General features: G+C 38.1%; 1 protein-coding gene across 15 annotated transcripts in view; it reads left to right on the forward strand.

Moving 5' to 3' along the window:
- Nucleotides 1–17452, forward strand: part of Nebl (nebulette) — a 361793-nt gene that overhangs the window by 237971 nt on the left and 106370 nt on the right. For 11 of the 15 annotated variants that reach the window (XM_076572688.1, XM_076572678.1, XM_076572686.1 and 8 more), the window contains 3 exons: nt 8352–8419; nt 10702–10789; nt 10872–10943. The exons of 2 other annotated variants lie outside the window; for them this stretch is intronic. In XM_076572688.1, the coding sequence (XP_076428803.1) occupies nt 8382–8419; nt 10702–10789; nt 10872–10943 (198 nt within the window). In that variant the 5' untranslated portion in view covers nt 8352–8381. Of the gene's footprint in view, nt 1–8351; nt 8514–10701; nt 10790–10871; nt 10944–15695; nt 15894–17452 lie in introns of those variants that run through there. 2 more of the 15 variants (XM_076572681.1, XM_042278070.2) reach the window with 2 other exon arrangements.

Here is a 17452-nt window from a genome sequence, read left to right on the forward strand (position 1 = left end):
AGTTTTTTTCTCCATTCTCTGAGCCCTCACAGCACTCTGTGCTTAGATGACATCTTTATATTTTCTCATTGTATGGCAATTAGAACAATTCCAATTGGAGAATATGAAGAAGCCATTACATTATAAAGCCTTGAGTAGAAGGTTCAATTTTATTTACTTTTTCTATTTCATGTAGTTATTTAATATAATAGATTTATACTACATAGTTTAAACATTGGGATTTTGAATCAAATATTGAACATAATATATATGTATTTGGTTATACATATAACCAAAATATCTTTTTTATTTTAGACCTATAAATGTCATTGATTTGTTGTTGTAAACCAGAGTTTTTAAACATTCCTTTTGTAGGATGATAATACTGCTGAAAACATCAAACAGAGCTCACATAAAAGATAGTTTGTGTGGGCCATCTCATTTATTTCTACTAAGTAATTTTTGTTTTTCACATTTACACTAATATAAATCATTTAACTAAAATAGCACTTGAAGGATAATAAAATTATTATTATGCTAGCCTTGAGACAACATTAATTAAATTGGAAGATAATATTAATGCTTAATAAGATAACTATTTCCCTATTTTTGAAGACATGAAAACTTTAAATTCTTATATTGAGTCAAAGTGCCAGGAATTTTTGCAACAGATTGAATGCTATGATAAATCTCAGCTCTTTAAAGCCTTGGTCAGTGGCTTTTTTTTTCTTTCAGGAAAATCAACTCCCCATTAGATGTCTGTGGAGATAAATGCGTAAAAGCTTTTCAAGTCAGTGCTTTTGGCTCTACCAGAACTTAATCCCCCACTGATTCTGTTTATTCTGATTTGGAATACAGAGTTATGACACACCACGCACACTGACCACTTTCATCCATGATCCTTCTCATGACTTGGGGATACATCTCTCTGTCATATGCATGTATGCATGTGGAGTATAACCCACATCTACTTTTCATATGCTTGAGTTCAGGGTGCTGCTTTAAAGCTAGACTCTGAGAAGGTCTTTGTATTTGTGTTTCCACAATAGCTCAACTATTTTGATATGTGTGAAGGTTTTTTGTTTGTTTGTCTGTTTTTGCATTTTGTTGAGACAGGTGTCATGTAGCCCTGGCAGACCTCAAACTCACCGTGTGACTGAGGTTGACATTGAACTCCTGTCCCCCTGTCTCTCCTTCCCAAGTGCTAGGATCACAGATGAGTGAGATTACAGATCTAACTCACCTAGTTCTGGAAATGGGCTTTATAAATGTTTTACTTCATTAACCATTCAGTGCATGTTGAGTTTTCCTTTTTCTCTTCTTTTCTTTTCTTTTCTTTTCTTTTCTTTTCTTTTCTTTTCCTTTCTTTTCTTTTTTTTGTTGTTTGTTTGGCTTGGTTTTGATTTGATGTTTTGAGACAGAGACTTACTAAGTAAGGTAGCTTCAAACTCACAATCTTCTTGCTTCTGCTTCTCCAGCTCTAGGATTACAGGTCTGAACGACCATGGCCAGGTACAAACCTTAGAATTTGATTTACAGTCACAATACAAGGGGAGTATTTAAAAATAGACTTCAGCTGTACAGGTTCACAGTGTTGAATATATGCCATGGGTATATATAGTGAAGGGGTATATAATCATATAGGAGATCTTGGCTTGAGGCTCCTTTTGGCCTTTATTTGGGAGAGTGTGCTTTTTCTAGGACTCATGGGTATTACATGGGTGGAATGTAAAGGATCTGAGCAAGCCATGGGAGCAAGCTGTAATTGTATACCTTGAAATGCCCATTGTCAAGTCTGGAAGATGGAGCCAGCTGTCCTGGCTCATATCTGTAACGCTATCACATTTGTAACCCTAGATAACTGGACCTAGTTTAAGGCAAGAGAGTCACAAGTTTGAGGCCAATGAGGGCCACATAGCAAGTTTAAGGTCAGTCTGTATAACTGTATGAGGCCCTGTCTCAAAGTAAAAGAACATTCAAAAAGGGCTATGGATACAGCACAGTGGTAGGTGCTTGCTTAGCATAGGTAAGGCCCTAAGGTCAATGGATTGATCCCCAGTACTGCCAGGAAAAACAAAAAACCAAAAACCACAAACTATAAACTTTGGAGAAATGGCCTCTGGTTGGTGGACATTTCTTTGTCCATGTAGTGTTAGACATTGGCTTTTGTTGTTCATTACTGAGATGTGTGGTTCTCAGCTTGGCATGCACATCTCATTCCTATTCTGCCATTATGCTAATGAACTGACATTTTTTAAAATTAAAAATGTATGTTCTTATTGAAAACAAATTTAAAACCTAGGAGAGATGAATGCTAAACACTTACCAATCCACTACTGTTTAGAACTATATTTATCATTAAGCATTAAAGTTTCTCAAATTAGGCTCTTGCCAGATCAAGGCGCTTCGTAATGGTTGCCTACTTTTGCCATTGCTCCTAATTCCCACAGTCTTGCTCTCCGAGATCACAGGGACCAAATTGTCTCCATACCACAAAGAGTACTCTCCTTGAAATAACCATCGATAATGACAATTCTTTGAAGTTGGAAATTGGGAGAGATGATAGAAAATAATTCTATCACTACCAGAAAGAAATAAAAGTCACTGAATGTTCACCGCTGTCTGGTTGAGTAGGTTTTATACACATTGAAGCAGTTAAGACCTGGGTTTGCATCTTTTACTGTGAGAATTTGGGTGAATTAGCACTGCAGCTTCCAGTGTCCCCATCTGTGAAATGAATGCTGGGAGGATTAAATGGGACTTGAGATACCCAGAGAGGGAAAAGGGTGCCTAAGAGCTCTCCACTGCCCACTTCCATTTGCACATAGAATCCATCTCCTCCCAAGAATCTCAGCAGAGCTGGGGTGAGGGCTAACACAAATCAATGGAAGATCTTGAGTGTACTTTTCTGTGATACTATTTTTAGAGTCAGTGTTCTTTGTTGCTTTTTTATATTATTCGTGATTCCAGCAGTCTTCAAGTGTCTGTTTGGTTGGCTCCACTGAGGAAAGTTGGGCATGTTCAAGTTGCTCATGGTTCAAGATCTTTTCTGTTGAGTATTTGAAAATTTAGTTTTTTAAAGGAAGGTCTCATTTCTGTGAAATACTTCTGTTCTTTAAATGGTCATCAGCACCTCTCAAAGTCTCATGTTTCATGGTGACTTTGTTTTATAATATGGCTTTAAAAAGTTTTATGTAGCTGTTTATTATCTGATGAATAAATTGCTCATGTGTTTTAAAATTAGATTTATGAATTAAACATGGGAGCATCAATCGAGGGTAGTAGGTATTTCACTATTTGAAAATTTTGCTACTTAGGTAGAGAATTAAAGAGTGAATATCCTAAAAATTTCTGATACTTGAACTACCATTCTCAACAAGAATAAGAAATTATGCAACCATTAAGTTTGCTGAACTTAGTTGTCATTTAAAATTTAGTTCATTATAATGAATATTTAAATGCTTGATAAAAGTACATTTCTATGCAGAAGGCTCAATTTAGACTGTTCTGGAAGCTAAAATAAATTGGCTATTTTATTGCTTGCTTTATAAAATGCTAAAATTATTATTAAGAAGGTTAATCTTAAATGTATTTTTCCAGATTAAGGCATATATAGTCAAATTGAAAAAACGATTAAAAATATCTAGTCTTATAGTGCTACTACATCACCTAATATGGCTGCCATAGTTAAATGTCATCTCTGAACACTTTGGTGTGGCTAGTCTGAATTAGGATGAGGGTAGATTTTGTCAGTTTTATTCAGTGATTTGACGAGATTATGGTAGCACCTGGTTTACAAAATACACACACAAAAGTACTGCCACAGGACACTAGGACATGAAGATCAACCTTTCCCTCACACATTAACACTTGAGACAAACAATAGAGTCCTCGGAGAGAGAAATGGGGGGTAAGAGAGATCACCACCAGTGTGAGGTAAACTAGTTCTCACTCTTCAGGGGTACTGATTATTTTAATGTATTTACTTATTGGTACTAATTATTTTAAAGTCTCCCTGCCTTAATAGTGTTTTATTGAAGGAATTACTTTAAGATTTTGTTTTTGATATTGTCTTCTAAGTTACAAATGAAATCACTCCTTGGAAATTGGAACGAGACTTCATCTACTTGATGCTTAAGGTTCAAGCACAAACATAATATCACTTTTTAGTAGAGTAGATGAAGTTTTCCATTTTAGTAACAGAATTGTAGAAATATGAAAGTGTGAAGTTTATCTTATAAACACTCTTAATAGAAAATTTTGTTTCTGCCTACACAAATGAATTCTCCTTGAGTCTTTTCCCGTATAGATAAATAAACTTGAAAGTACTTATTTGTACTATGAATTTTATAGAAGAGTAATTTCAGTTGGCTAATATTAAGAAGAAGAGGTAAAAGTCAAGTTCAAGGCACATAGGGAGAATAGAGTTTCTAAAGAGCTGCTGCTTCCACAGTTTATTGACCAGGAATTGTATTATTTATAAAATGTTCATGGTGGTGGTGGCACACACCTTTAAGCTTGGGAGGCAGAGGCAGGCAGATCTCTATGAGTTCAAGGCCAGCCTGGTCTACAGAGTTAGTTCCAGGACAGCCAGGACTGTTACACAGAGAAACTCTGTCTTGAAAAACAAAATAAAACATGAAACAAATAAACAAAAAGTTCATGGTTCACACTAACTTAAGTTTGTTTGTTTGTTTTGTGTGTGTGTTAGGATAGGTGGTTTCTCTACACTGACCCCTGGAACTCTCCCCTGAGGTCTGTAGCTGCGGCTCTTCAGTCCTCACTCCCGTTGTCCTCAATAGTGTCACTGAACTCTGGGGCCCTTCAGCTCTCATTTGTGGGTCTTTGCAGCTGCTCCCTGGATGTCTTCTCTCTGCTGCATCACCTTGCTTAACTCTTGCTTACCCACCCTTTCCTGCCCTGGATCCGCTCTTTCATTTTTCCCTCTATGAAGTCATCTCGCTCTGCGTTCGTACAGCTATCCCAATTACATTTTCTGCATTGCACTTTCTCTAGAAAGTGCCACATCATCTAGTTTTCATGTGTTTGTGTAACTTATTGTTCTAATGTCTGGCCTCAAAATATCTTACACCACTCCAAAAGCCATCCCTTTGTTTCCTTGAATAGGAGAGACTTCATCGTATTTCCACAATTTGATGTACAACGCCCCCCAGACCAAACATAACAAAACAGTTTCTCTTACTTAAGTTACTAGGAAATTATTTACTTTATTGTGCTTCCATAAAATTCGGAAATCATGTAAACAAACTGTGTTATGAATTAACCGGTAGAGCATCTATTTCTGAGTGGGTTAAGGAATTGCCAAGAGTGATTAAGTCTGCTCTCTCTCTTTCTGGCTCTGAATGGAGTGTTGACAGCCAACGAAGAGCGTCTTCAATAAATCCATTCTCATGTTCAAGTTTCTCCAGATGTGAGAAATAATTAAGTCTTTGCATTTATTGGAGCCTTTTATGCTTTTCAGGCAGAAACTGGCAGCTGTGATGGATTAACTCTGCTGGAGTGTGTATTTATTGTTTGGGGTATGTGTGAATGTACATACATGTATGCCTGCATACATGTAGCACTTGCCAAAAGTAAAACAAGGTCGGACTTGAAAATAAAACAAAATGAGAGTCTGGTTACAATACATGCTAAGCATTTTTCGTAGCTGCCCTTCATAATCACGAACACTGTCTCTAATGAGTCCCTTTTTCTTTATTTTTTGCTAAATGTTGAAGAAATGAGGATAAAAGATCCATAACTGTTAAGTGACATACTGTTAAAAAATATGTGATTCTCATAAAACACAAAATGAGCACGTTTCAAATATTTTAATATATTAATAAATGAGGGGACTAATAAGATGGTACAACTGGTTCAGAGGTGGACTTGTGGAACCATAGATACATAAATAATAAGGAATGCTGAAATGAATTTATAAATAGATGTGAAGCCAATAATCAATTGTGTTTTCTAAGCCAATTTGCATTTCAGTAGATAAGGATCCTTTGTATTGTTATCAATTTCTAATAGCTTGCAAAATGACAAAATAGCTTAAAGACAGTGAAAGGACAATATAGTTACAAAGAAGCACTAGATAAGATACTTACATTTTTTAATGTCACTGTCAAAGTCTTTCACAATTATTCCTGCTACATTCTACATAGAAGTCTAGGAAAGGGATACATACATACATACATACTTACATACATACATATACACACATATATACAGTCACAAATCCATATACACATACATACCTATATCTCCTTTTTTTGTGTGGAGATAAAACTGTTGGATCTTGCCTAACTCTTCTAGTTAAAAGCCGTACTCAGTTCAAACCTTGGCCTCTTTTGTTGAAGACTGTGCAACAGTGAGAACCCAACTACCAAATGAGGTTTAGAGGGTTTTACCCCTTAATAGGTGAGAAAGAAGTGAGTCATGCAGGCAGTTTTAGGAGAGATCAATGGACTCAGAGTTTGTTAGACTTTGAGTGTTTCGTTTCTTCTTCTTTGGCTGATAAAATAACATGGCGGAAGCCAACTGTGTTCCCTTTTGCTAGAGCCAATCTTTGTGTAAATAAAGGCTTTTCAAAGAAACATCTCTTCTAACTTCTGCCGATTCCCTGGTGCCTGTAAACTCAAATATCCTGTGGCCCGAGGTGCCATATTTTAAGGTGTCTTCAATCTCAACTCAGAACTGAACTGTAATTTATTGTAATACTTTATTAGAGATTTGCATATGTAAGTCAATTTTCTCCGTGCTGGAGAAAAACAAAGAACACATTCTGATATGAAAAACAGAAAGGAGAACTGAATGGAGTAAGTGTGGAACTTCTGTCAATAAACAAGACCTTTGTTGCATGTGACCTTGGGGATACCTAAGATAGGGAGGCACTGTGTGACTCACTCAGTAGGGTGGTACAGATGCACTTCTTTGGCCAGGGACTGTGTTCCTTTACATTGTCATTACTTACTTGTCAATACTCATATGTAAACATCAAACTATTAAAAGTTCAAGAAACATCAGAATTATAATTATTCAAGTCAGCTCTTATCTTCCCACTGTCAGGCCCTGGGGATGCCCTTCTTTATCCTTTGAAAGGATAAGAGCCTTTTATAACTGTGCTTTTCTTATAACTATGACCCTTAACAGAGTAGTTGGGAGTTCAAGTGATTTCCTTTTATTAAAGTGTCGTCTTAATTTATGCCAAATTGGAGGCAGGGAAGGATTAAAGGATTTGCTGTAGAAGGCATGGTTGAGCCAGATTTGGAATTCCATGGTTTCAGCACGAGGAATGTGATCTCCCATGTTGGTCTCATTCTGTATCACTTCATGGAGAGAGGACCAAAGTTGAAATGTAGACAATGTAAATAAAGAGAATAAAAGTAGACAGGGGATTAGCAACTGTAGAGATATTCCCTTTGGGGGTACCCAGGGTGAAAGTGTGTATTAGTATACAACATTAAATTAGGTTTTAAAGGGGGGGAAAGGATATGTATTTTTGAAACATAATCACTACCCATACAAAGAATACTTTTTTTTAAATACAGATTTTAGCCCTATTGGCAGGAAAGCTTGGCTATGATAAAAATCAGGGCTTAATATTTTTAGAGGAAACGTGACATGCATTTTATATTATACTCATATGTGAAGGAAAAGAAGATGTATTAAATCAAAAGTCATGGTGTATGTGGCTTGCCAGAAAGTCCATTAAAGAGTTGACTCGGTAGGTTTTGAATTTTTTAATTTCCTTCCAGGGCATGTTTTATTCACCACTGCATCTCCCTCACCAGGTGCAGAGCCAGCACAACAGCATCAGTGTGCAGTAAGCAGGGCTCCAGGCAGGTTTCGGTCCTGTGTCCATCGCACTGCTCATTACATCACGTTGCAAATGAGGCAGGCAGATCGTTAGTTGGTCTTGGCCTTAAGTTTGCCCTCTGTGAAGGAGAGCACACTAAGTGGGGGTTTATGTTGGTTTTCAGCACTGGGGTCCAATTGGGGGCCTTACACAGCGTGCATCTACATGTAGAAACCAAGCAAACTTGGTAATAACCCAGGTTTGTTCTTAGCCATCTTTTTACTTTTTGTGTTTACTTTAAGACAAGGTCTCACTAAATTGCCCAGATTGGCTTGAAGATCACACTGTAGCTCAGGCTGGCCTTGAACTTGTGCTTCTTTTGCTCCCACCTACCAAAATAGCTGGGGATACAAGCTTTTGTGATTAAACTTAGCCCCTAAAGACTTACTAAGGACCCTGGTAATTGTAAAATTCTGATTTCACCACCCCCAAAAAAGGGTCCATATTTTGTGTGGTGGTTGGTTGTGCTTTTGAAACTTCTGTGCATTAAGGTTTGATTATCTTCTTGCAGCCCAGTAAAAAGCCAACAGGAACTCAGAGCATGATTGACAATGAGAAGAGACCCGGCTCAAGCCTCAGGTAGGCTGTTCACCATGGAAACAGACATCACCAAAAGCTGCACGAGCGTTGTCATCTGAAGTGGAAGCTAAGAGCTGCATCTTGGACAGCTTTGGTAGGATCTTTTTTTTTTTTCATATATGCTTCTAGGGGTTTGCAAGAAAAGTTTATAGAAATTATTCATCCATAGAAAGTATTTCATTCTTGCAGGCAGTGCAGTAGTCTACAGAATATCAGAATAGTCTTTTTGGGGAGCACGTGAGGGAAACAATTACAGTTTACACATTCTTCTCCTTATGGACAAACGTAATGCACAAAGAATTTCTTGTAGGCTGGTCTGACATGGCTGTTATCTAAGGTTTCCCAATTTAGCATTCTGGGGACAATTTCATTTTGGCATTTTCCTGGTTAAGTGGTGTCTGCGATGCCTTTAATTTGACCTCTATCCAGAACTGTTTCATGAGAAAGCCAACAATTCTTGTAGAAGAGGGTCAGAGGTAACAATGTCTCCCTCAGTCACATTTCACAGAAGGTAGCCGATGTCATTAAGAGACAGTGGTAGGTAGAATAGATGGGATGAGATGAAGCAGGCCAGATTCATGTTTGGGAAATGAGAGGTTTAGCAAACTGAGTAGGGCTTTTGATTGACGGTCATCACAGATCTCTGCATGTGTCGCTGTGGCATGTGGCACTCATCCTGGCAGGTGTAGAAATTAGTTTACAGCTTTCTTGAATATATTTGTTTTAGATCATTGTTTTTTTTTCTTTTATCAACCATTTTGTGGAACATTTTTTTGCCCTTTGGAAAATAATTTGAGAAATAATCTGTTGATGACGGTTGTGAAGAAAGAATGTCTTACTCATTAGAATTTTCAGTTTAGGTAAGGCTGAGGCATTTTTCTTTAAAAAATTGATAAGTATAAGTACATATAAGTACATAAATACATATTCACTAGTTAAGTGTCAAATGTAAAGTGAAGCTCCATAGTTTCAGAATGACTGCTCTATCTCAACAGACGTTCAGTGAGATATAGAGACATTAGAAATGGTTAACTTCAGGGATTTTTATTTCTTTTATTTGAAAACATTTTATAATAGTTTATTAAAACAAATTTAAAAGTAGATAAGATATCAAAAATGTATTATCCTTGGTTATTTGGAATGATGTATTTTGGATAAAGATGTATTTTTATATAATTAATTTAATTAGTCACCATAGGGTGTTTTTCCAATACTGATTGCTGATACGCTATAATTTTTGTAACAAGCAAATTTACCCTAAAATTTAAACAGCTGGATTAATACATTGGGAGTGATAGATTCTTGGAATTACTTAACTTGACAGCAAAGGATTTGCTGTGAGAAGTACTTCCTTAACTATATAACTAGTGAGGTATGCCCCATGTCAAATACGATTGCTTAGTGTCTTAATTTTCCATGTGTGGAATACAGTGAGATTAAAAAAAATTACTAGTGAATTCATGAAAATTCACACAATGATAAAAACGCAAAGAGGATGATTACTTTGGAAGCAATGATGTTTCTAGACATCTTAAATAAAATACCAATATATATTAACTTCAACTTTTCATGTTTAATGATGTTTACAATTAATGTGATACAGTATTCCCTAATTTGAGATTAACAGTCATAATTAACTCAGAATAGATTCTTTGAAGTGGTTCAAAGGGCTTTTTATAATAAATTATTAGCCTCTAATCAGCTAATACGAAGTGAGTAGTTTTGGGGGATGTGAGAAGTATGTTAAAATCTCATAAAACATTTAATTTAAGTTAATGAAATGACTTTGTATGGTGTAGATTCTCTCTATGGAAACAGATCCATGTCTGACATTCCAGAGAAAGCTTTATTTAGACCAAGTTGAGAAATTTTTGAGATAACAGGCTTTAGGCCACGCTTGCTATCTTGGGTGTTATAGCTGAATAGATTTCCAGACACTTCCAGTCCTCTTTAAACCATTTTTTAAAAATGTTTGGATGAATTGAGTTTGTGAAATATAAAAACATTTTCTGTCTTGGGTTTCTTAAGCCATCCAAAGAGTGTTGACTTTAAGTTTGTCAAACTGAGCCCAGAAGATGCGAGTCTTCACTGGGGAGGCCAGACCTGGCACACCCCGAGGATCCTTGGTGTTCCCTGACACACCATTGAGATAAGGAGGGTGACATGAGCCAGGGATAAAGTCTGGCATGCCTGTTGCTTCCAGTGCCCCAGTGACTTCGGAGCGCAAGGCTGTGGTGGTCCATTGAAAAGACACAAGTTTTAAAGCATTAATATTTTGATAGGGTAAAAATGAAGGTGCCTGTGTTAGAAGATGTAAAAGATGAAACTGAAGAGGAAAATGTAGAGGAGGAAGAAAAGCAGGAGGACAAGGTGAGTGAGGAAGAACTCGATTAAGAACAGAATTTAGTCCTGTAACAGACAAGGAAAAAATGGCCTCTTTTTATTTTCATAGGTATTTCTTAAACCTGTTATTGAAGACCTAAGCATGGAACTGGCCAGAAAGTGCACTGAACTCATTAGTGATGTAAGTGGCTTTAAAGAGTTTTGTCTTTTACTTGCTTTGTTCACCTGGGATGACTGTGGTGCAGAGTCCTGGGGCTGGAGAGAAAGGCCATCTGTTAGAGCACGGTCATTTTCTAGATCACAGAACTAAATCCAGACATGTTCGGTGATTTCCCCAAGGTCATATGGGCAGAAAACTTCTGCTGGGGCAATTGTCCTTATTCCTAATCCAGGTCCTGTCTCATCCAAGTGGTGCAATTGCCCTGAATTGCATGGTGCTGAAGGCTCAAGCTCATTTTGTTTGAGAACTCCCAAGACTTTAAAAGTAGCAGAATTTGTCTTGGAAGGACCTCTGTCTAAACAAATGATTTTCAATATGGAAGACCTTCTTCTAAATGAACAGTGCTTAATTTTCTGAGGGTCCTTTGAAGTTTCTGTCAAATGCAGTATTTTTTCCAAACTATGAAAATGCATGTACCTTTAATTGCACCTGACATTTCTTTGCAATATAGTGTGTGTGTGTGTGTGTGTGTGTGTGTGTGTGTGTGTGTGTGTGTGTATTAATGGAACTGTACATTAAAAACCCTGGTTCACATGATAATATCATTGAGAAGGAACATTTTTGTTGTTATTTTTGTTTTTAGAAACTGAAGCTAGTTTATATTGTCTTTCAAGGATATCCTAGAGTTATTTAATTTAAGCGTGTACACATACATGATAAGTATATAAATAGAATTTTAGATGCATAAGGAAGAATATTTCTCACAAGGGATGAGAACCCACCACATCCTCATAAATAATATAAGAGAACTGCTGGCATAAAAAACATGGAGTTGTCTGAAAGGAAGTGTGTGTGTGCCTGCAATCTGGAGTAAGTGCAAAACTGCCTGCACTTGTTTTTATGATGCAAAGTTTGTTTCCCAGGCAGTAGTGTGGTTTATTAGTCACTTCTCCAAGGCTAATTTGCCTGAATCAACTCAACAATAACCTTGGAAATGTTATCGATGTTGGTGGGTTTAGCTCTTCAAGTGTCATGTTTATAATCCTAAGATGAAATGTACATTGAAAATGCTGCATCTATCTTTCACAATACTGTGATGACTGGGTAAATGCTAGCTAGCCACTGGATAAACTCTAAGCCACTCCATCTGTCACTTTTATATCTATTTGATAAAAAGGTGGTAGTCAATGGAAACGCACACACTTCTTCCCATATTCCTGACATGCTGTGATGTGGTTAAATTTTAGGTTAACATTTATTTGTGTTATTGATTACTAATGACCATATATTTCTTAACGTTTGTGAAAATTCTTTGTAAACTGCAATAATAAGAAAGTGACAATGACAGCAATGACCGTGACACCAGTGGCAGTTAAGATTTATTGAGTACTATGTGGTAGGTGTTGTACGCTGTGAGGTTGGGTCTCCTATTTCCCCCCATTTTAGAAGCCAGGAGGCGGAGGCACACAGAGGTAAAAACAGGGAGGTGAGCACAAAGTCCTTTCTCTTTGCTCTGTTACTTCTCATAGTAACATCCATGTAAAGCTTATTACTATCTCCCAGACTAACATTAGTAACAGCAATGCCATCATTTAAAACCCAGCTCTGGAGACAGTGCCCCTTCCTTTGGTATGTTTTTATTAAGTATAATTATTGCTGGGCTGTAGCTCTAATTAGGTAGGTGATTTATTGGAGTGTTTTGGGGAGGATTGCTTACTGGTGACGTCAGAACCTTCCTGTAGGGAGGCACAATGCCTTTTTACTACTTTGTGAATGAAAATGTCATGCCGTTTTTCTCCCTTTAGGTGAAATCAAACACATGGGAGAAATTTCTGTTTATTATAGATTTATGTTTCATGGCAAAATGTCTGTACTGCTTAAATATTTAGAACATGATTATTGTCCCTTAATTTATGCCTGGATACGTGCTCACATTTTATTTCATCACAGAATTCTCTACTTCCTAAGATACTCATTTAGTTTCTAGAATTTTTACATGATCAATAAAGATTTTGAAAAATTATATTAACTTCTAAAATAAAAATTAAAGGAAGGGTTTACCCAACCATTTTAAGACCAAATGTTAGGGCTAAGGCTACTGTTGAGTACCAGTGTGTCTGTCTAGTACCCTCAACTGAAAAATAAGTAAATAAACAAGCAAAGAAACAAATACTGAGCTATAGTAAGTGTCTATGTTCCTAGAAGTTCTAGTTAAGTATCACTAAGTAAAAGTTAATTGCTCTTATTTAGTGACATCAGTATTTTTGTGGGGGAAGAAATGACCTTATATTTGAAATTCCTTTTTCTTCAAATCAATACAATTTCTAAATTTGAAAATTTCATCTCCTCTATATAGTTGCATAGCCAATTGCCAACTGGTTGTCTAAAATATATCAGCCACAGAGTTAAAATTATATATATATGGCTATGTTTTATCACACTGTATTATGCTTGAGCATGTATTGTATGGCAATTATGTAGGACTAGATTAGTGCCCCACATTTAACCTAGGGCACTCTCCAGCCATCATGCCAAACTAAGTAAGACTCTTTAAAATATTTGGTGGGGTTTTACAGCCCATCCCGTCCCGGAGGGGCATCTGTGTGTCCTTGCCGCTTTCTGTTTTTTGAGGGCAGTTTTGTTCTGCGTGGTTACTGAGTGAGTTTGCACAATGTTTGCCGACGGAGGAGAGCCGTGCACCCTGAAGTTTGAAGAAACTCTTATGCTGGAGATCAAGTCACTCACTCAGCTGGCAAATTCCCTGGGGTTGAAACAAGATCAGTGTGACCCTCAAGCCTTGGCCATCCGGATAGCCTTCTTTCTTACTGCATGACATGCCACGCATTCCATACACACTTTTGCATTGCACACCACAGTTAGCGTCGGTGTAGAATGCATGTGTTGTAACTCACAAGTGTGCAGCCTGGAAGGTGAGGGACTGTCACCTTCCAGGCCACTTCATTTCCAACACGGGTGTGGAGCGGTATGGGTTTCTTTGCACGGGGTACTTTTATATGCCCTCCATTGGTCCAGTTACTCTTCTTTGGGTCTCTTCTAGCCTCCTACATCTCCAGAGCAGTATCATAATCAGAACTGTGTCCTGCAGTCTAGCTGTGGGTTGCCTGGGACTATGAGTGAGACGACATTTGGTTTTGTTCTGGTGCTCCTCATAATGCTGTTTAGAGTTTCACAGACTTGTGGGCAGCCGTCCATTTCAGTCCTGATTTCTGACCTGTGGTTGATAGTTTGGGCCTGTTGTCTTTTATAAGAGTTTGAAGGATTGTAAGCCTGTGAGAGACGGATCGAATAACCACTTCCCACATTCCTCCCTCACCCTTTGAGTGTCTGAGGCTCATCTCTAGAGCTCGCCATTTCACTCTGAGGTGAGGGGGGATGGCTCGGGAAAGGGTCATTGGAAGCCATGGAGACAGTGCTCTATCCAGGCGCCTCCCAGACAGACCTGGGAGGCTGCACTGTGTGGATTCTCTACAGAGAGAAATGTCAGTTTCTTGGGTCAAGGTGTCTCTTTTGGGGATCAGTATAAAGCGTTTTTCTTTCCTGTCCCCATTGCCCACTTTTTTCCAGTTTTTCTTTTCTTCTCTTTTCCTGTCTTTCTCATTTGGTTACTGCTTTGCATTTGAACTGCCCACATCAAGGAGTTTCCTCAGCACAACTCACACCCATGCCCTGAAGGACACCTAGCCTCCCAGGCAGCCTCTTAGTTCTCCTTTTAACTGCAGAACACTTCTTGTTTCCCTAACTAAACTCTCTGGTAGTTGATCTTGCTTGTCAAACACCTCATCAATTCCTCATATCAATTAGACATGTCCACTAGACTGAGCATCCGGAATCGTGTTCTAGCCACCTTCTGACAGGTAGGCATAAAAAATACTGGGCAAAAAGGAATCTTTGGTAGGTTTCATATAAGTGAGGCCGAACAAGCCTCATGTAGAACAAATTAGGCTCCATCTGTGTGCATCCTGATTTAATTAATATTTTATTTCAAAGCTTGCAGGGTGCTCACCTGCATGGGAGCGGGGACAGTTTTTTCAGGCAAATTAAGTTGTTTGCTGTGGACAAATCCTTCCAATGATGAAAACATTAAATTCCCTGACTACTCTTCCAGAAAAAGCCCAGAGCATATTAGAAAGCCTGGGAGAGTGACCTTGGTCATGACCTGCTAGTTCACAAGCTGTGATCAAACGGTAGTTCTTTCTCTCAAGGCTTACATTCAACAGATGTAATTTCATTTGTGCAAAGACTTTCTAGATAAGCATGCACGTAAGAAGAAATATCCACAAACATTTCCACATCTGTCATCCACTTTGAGCCGTTAGCTAATCTTGTGCTCATCGAAAGAGCCGTGGACAGGAACAGGAAGCAACTGTGCACTAATTTCCCTCTAATTTTGGAGGCAGCGTTGTGAGATTAGTGGGAAAAGCCAAAGGGTAAAGTAAATGTTTGGAACATCGTATTGACCACGAAACTGCCAACTTTGCTCTACTTTTGCCTTTAATTTGAAGATACATTGGATTGCGTGTTTTCTCTGAGACAGGGGGTTGCGAGTGACGGCAAGACCCTAGCGCAGGGGAGGTGGTTTCCTCTCCATATATAAAGTCTGACACAGGTGGGTCCATCTCCACACAGCAGCCATTTCCATTCTCCCTGCTTCCTTGTCTTCTGCCCTGTCTCTGTCACTGTCCCGGCTTATCACCTCATGACATCATTGCTGCTGCCCCTCGTGACTGGGGAAGAAGAGATAGCAGCATGCCATGTCAGAGGACTGTGCAGAGCTTCTCCTGTCAGCCCAGAATGTTAGAAGCTCGGCTGGGAAGGTTGCACTGAGTCTCTTCTGGTGGGCCCATTGCCTCTTTGTTCCTACCCACTCCTCCCTGGCGGATCAGGGGCCAGAGAAAAGGGTACAACCCTGCCTGCTTTAGACCGCTGGGATTGAAGCTGAGTCCCATTCAGGTTTGTGTGCTAGGCATGAAGGGATCGTTGGGAATCTCACCAATAGATAGAGCCAGTCTTAGATTATATAACATGTAGACAAGGTTATAAATAGCCATCTCTTTGGAGATCTATGAAACTTTGAATGGTTGACTGATGTTGTTCTCATCCATTTATCATTTCCTATGCCACTAGCATAGGAATACTACATACATGTAATAGAGTTAATTGTGTAAAAGCTTATGAATATTTGCTTATTATTATGCATACTGTGGAATTCATTAGGAATTGCATACAAACTCATTGGAAATCATACACACAAACTCATTAGAAACTCAGAACCAATCATGGTATTTGTGTGTGTTTGTGTATGTGTTTCTGTGTGTATGTGTATGTGTGTGTGTGTGTGTGTGTGTGTGTGCTATTTTTAACACATTTTATAAGATGAATAGCCATAATCAAATTACCTTAAGTTTTAAAATACAACTTAAATTTAAAGATGCAAATGCATCGAACTTTTTAATAAAGATCAAAGAAGGCCATGGAGTCCCACAGCCAAGGCTGAAATATTTGCCTGCAGAACAAAGGAAGTAAATACTTCACCCTTATCCCCAGCTCCTGTCCTCAGCATTTAGCCCGCTAGGCACTATCAGAACGCCTCTAGCCATAAGCACATACCACTGTGGTGAAGAATGTGATCCTGATGGGAAAGATGGTGGCAGAAGATAAAAATAATGAGCCAAACTTAAGCCTAATGATAGGCTATTTTTTTCTCACACTTAATTATATAACAGGGATACTTTTTCCCCCTATGATCAAACTAGCCTGGTATTTATCATCCTGCCATTAACGATTTAATTACTAGTGACTGAGGAGAGAGATTTGCAGGAACCTTAAATTATGGCTAATCTTTGAGAAGAAAAAATGTAATTTAGTGCTCAGATAAGATAAATATGTTCTCCTGTTGATTTCATGAATAAAGCAAGTGTTTAATATGGTAGGCATTAATATCTATGAGACACAGCAGTGAAATATAGAATTTTGAAATTACTTACTATAGCTGTGTCTGTTTACACCTCAGGTCAGGTTAGGCCCCTCAAATCAGATTTGCATATGGGAAAATCTCCATGGAATGTTAGTCCATTACATCAATATTAATCATGCTCTCTTAAGAGCTGGGTAGTGGGTACAAGTAAACATCACATTTGAATTATAATTAGGAAGACCATATAATTTATCATGTGAATTGAGACATTTTTTTCCAGCTTACGTATTTATAGTCTTGTGTAGATAAACATGACTTTATTACAGAAAGATATAAATTTCAGCAGCTTGCTTCTCTTCTCTGAAATCTACCCTACCCAATTTTCGGATTGTCCAGCAGTTAACATGACAGGAAGACACTGTTGACCCTTCTCCATATTTCTTGATACATTTTGAGCTCACGTATCATGTGGAATCTACCCACCATGGGAGAACAATCCTGACTTCTCCCCAAGTAGCAGCAAGTGATTTCATTTTACCAGAGAACTTGAGAAAACTGAGCGTGCTCAGCTAAGTCCCCAGAAGGCTTTCTCTGG

This window comes from Peromyscus maniculatus, chromosome 5 (assembly GCF_049852395.1).
Source record: "Peromyscus maniculatus bairdii isolate BWxNUB_F1_BW_parent chromosome 5, HU_Pman_BW_mat_3.1, whole genome shotgun sequence".
In the NCBI taxonomy this organism is placed as follows: Eukaryota; Metazoa; Chordata; class Mammalia; order Rodentia; family Cricetidae; genus Peromyscus; species Peromyscus maniculatus.